This window comes from Macrobrachium nipponense, chromosome 4 (assembly GCF_015104395.2).
Source record: "Macrobrachium nipponense isolate FS-2020 chromosome 4, ASM1510439v2, whole genome shotgun sequence".
Classification (NCBI taxonomy): domain Eukaryota; kingdom Metazoa; phylum Arthropoda; class Malacostraca; order Decapoda; family Palaemonidae; genus Macrobrachium; species Macrobrachium nipponense.
The window spans coordinates 112,608,206-112,610,256 of NC_061100.1; the positions used below are offsets into that span (position 1 = coordinate 112,608,206).

The 2,051-nt window shown below is 36.3% G+C and overlaps 1 protein-coding gene across 3 annotated transcripts in view; it reads left to right on the top strand.

Annotated features, from left to right (window-relative positions):
* Positions 1-342: 342 nt before the first annotated feature.
* LOC135211069 (zinc finger protein 335-like) overlaps positions 343-2,051 on the top strand; it is an 85,610-nt gene continuing 83,901 nt past the window's right edge. For 2 of the 3 annotated variants that reach the window (XM_064244128.1, XM_064244129.1), the window contains exon 1: positions 344-628. In XM_064244128.1, coding sequence (XP_064100198.1) covers positions 434-628 — 195 coding nt within the window. In that variant the 5' untranslated portion in view covers positions 344-433. Of the gene's footprint in view, positions 629-2,051 lie in introns of all 3 variants that reach the window. The other variant, XM_064244130.1, reaches the window with a different exon arrangement.

Genomic DNA, 2,051 nt, shown 5'->3' on the forward strand with positions numbered 1-2,051 from the left:
AAATAAAATAAGTAAATGTTTAATTCATTAATTTTCCAATAATGTTGAAATACGTGGAAACGCCAGCCAGGCCACTTTAAAGACTAAAGTTGGAGCGGGCAATCGATATCTATTATTTGACAAATTACACGCCCTCACATCCCACACAAATTGTAGTTGCGCCCTGGCTGCTTGCCAACTTTGCACTATTTCTGAAACAGGACGGTTTTTATTTAAATACTGATTATTGTGGAAAATAAATTTATTTTCATTATTATCATACATAAGTATTTTTACCTATTAAAATTTTTATTTCTGTGTAATAAAACGAAAAGAGTATTGTCCAAAATTGATGACAGGTGCGAACGCCCCCAGAAGAAAGAAGAAGAAGAGGCGATGTTGTTGTTGTCATAAGCGATCCCAGGGACGCTACTGACAAATATAAGATCAATCAATGATGGCGAATCCTTATGGTTTATTTCCGACTGTGCCTACAAACACTGGTGCCACGTTATTGTGTGCACAATGCAAGAAATTTTTCACTTATATGGACAGTGTTGTGTTATGTGAGGGTGCATGCAAGCGTTGGTATCACGCGAAATGCGCAAAGATTCCCGATGCCAAGTATAGGGTAATGCAGGATAAAGAGGTGGGTGAGTTTTATTTCCCTAAAGCAACTGTTGGTGTGTAATGGCCCTGACAATAAATTTTGGGTCTGGCAAATTTGTTAGCTAAATCCCAGTTTTGAGTGGTTAGCTTGTCTTTTACTTAGGCTAGGCTAGAACCTGGCTACCTGGTTAGGATGGGCGTCGTATCTCCTATAAGGCTACGCTAGTTTAGTGAACTGCCTCGGGACGAAGTTGATTTGTTGATTAATATAAACTTTTGTTTCAAATTATCCTTGCTGGGTTGGAAAAATCAAAGAATGGTTGACAGTAGTTCGAGAGGAGTGTTCAACATTTATAAAACTTTTTAGAGGTATTTTTGCAAGGTAGCCTTTATTACTTTTAGTACAGTATTTTATTTTTACAAGTGATCCTTTATACTTGATCTATTTTATTTTGCACAAGTGCCCCTTTATACTTAAAGTAATTTTGGTTAATGTAATGTAGACAGCTGTATGAAGGTATCATTTAGTTATTACTATACCTAGGTAGCTATTAGGTATAGCCAAGGAATATACTACCTAGGGTAAACAACCAAGTGTACAACCTGGGCCAGTCTTGCCCTCGTTGACCCACCTTCCAGAAAAAAGTATTTTAACACATCCTGACACCAGAGATGGACACCAGTCACGAGTCATCGGTCGTGGAGGCAACCCTTTGAGACCTCTACTTTCCTCTTGAAATAAGATTTTCTCCCAAAGTACAAAATAATGTCATAATTTAAGATTAAACAAAGGTTAGTGAAAGTCTAGCCATGCACAGTGCAAACTTACCTCCTGACACTTTCAAAATTTTTGCTTAAAACACCTTACATGTAGAAGATTGATGGCATCTCGATGTTAGCGGAGTCACTCGTGTCAATAAACTTAACTTTCATGAGTTAAATCTGCACACCACTCATACCCATAGACACTGGGACACTTTCTTCACAACAATCTTAAACGATGACGACGATCGGCCTGAAGTCCAAGGAAACTCGCTATTTTTTGGGAGGAAAAAGTGAGTAGAGTGCACTTGATAATTTTGAAATAAATAGTTAAAGTGTAAGGTTATGAATTACATAAATGTATTACATATACATGATAATTAATTTGAAAATATTCGTTGTTGAAAAAGTAATTAGATTCCTGACTCAAATGTCAATGGCTTTGTTGTGAACAGTAGCTACGGTGTTGTTTGCCCTCTCCTATTTTTTATCAGTGTTGCCAATTAGTATGTGTTTACCATTCAAACTGAGTATAAGACTTACACAAAACCATGGAAATAAGTGAAATTTGTGTATCAATTTGTAGTATATACTATACATATTAGAGCACTTTTATCATTATTGCATTGCTATGAAAAGAATTCATGAAAACAGTTTGTAAATGCATTGGCGTATGTGTGAAGCTCCACTAAATTGGCAAA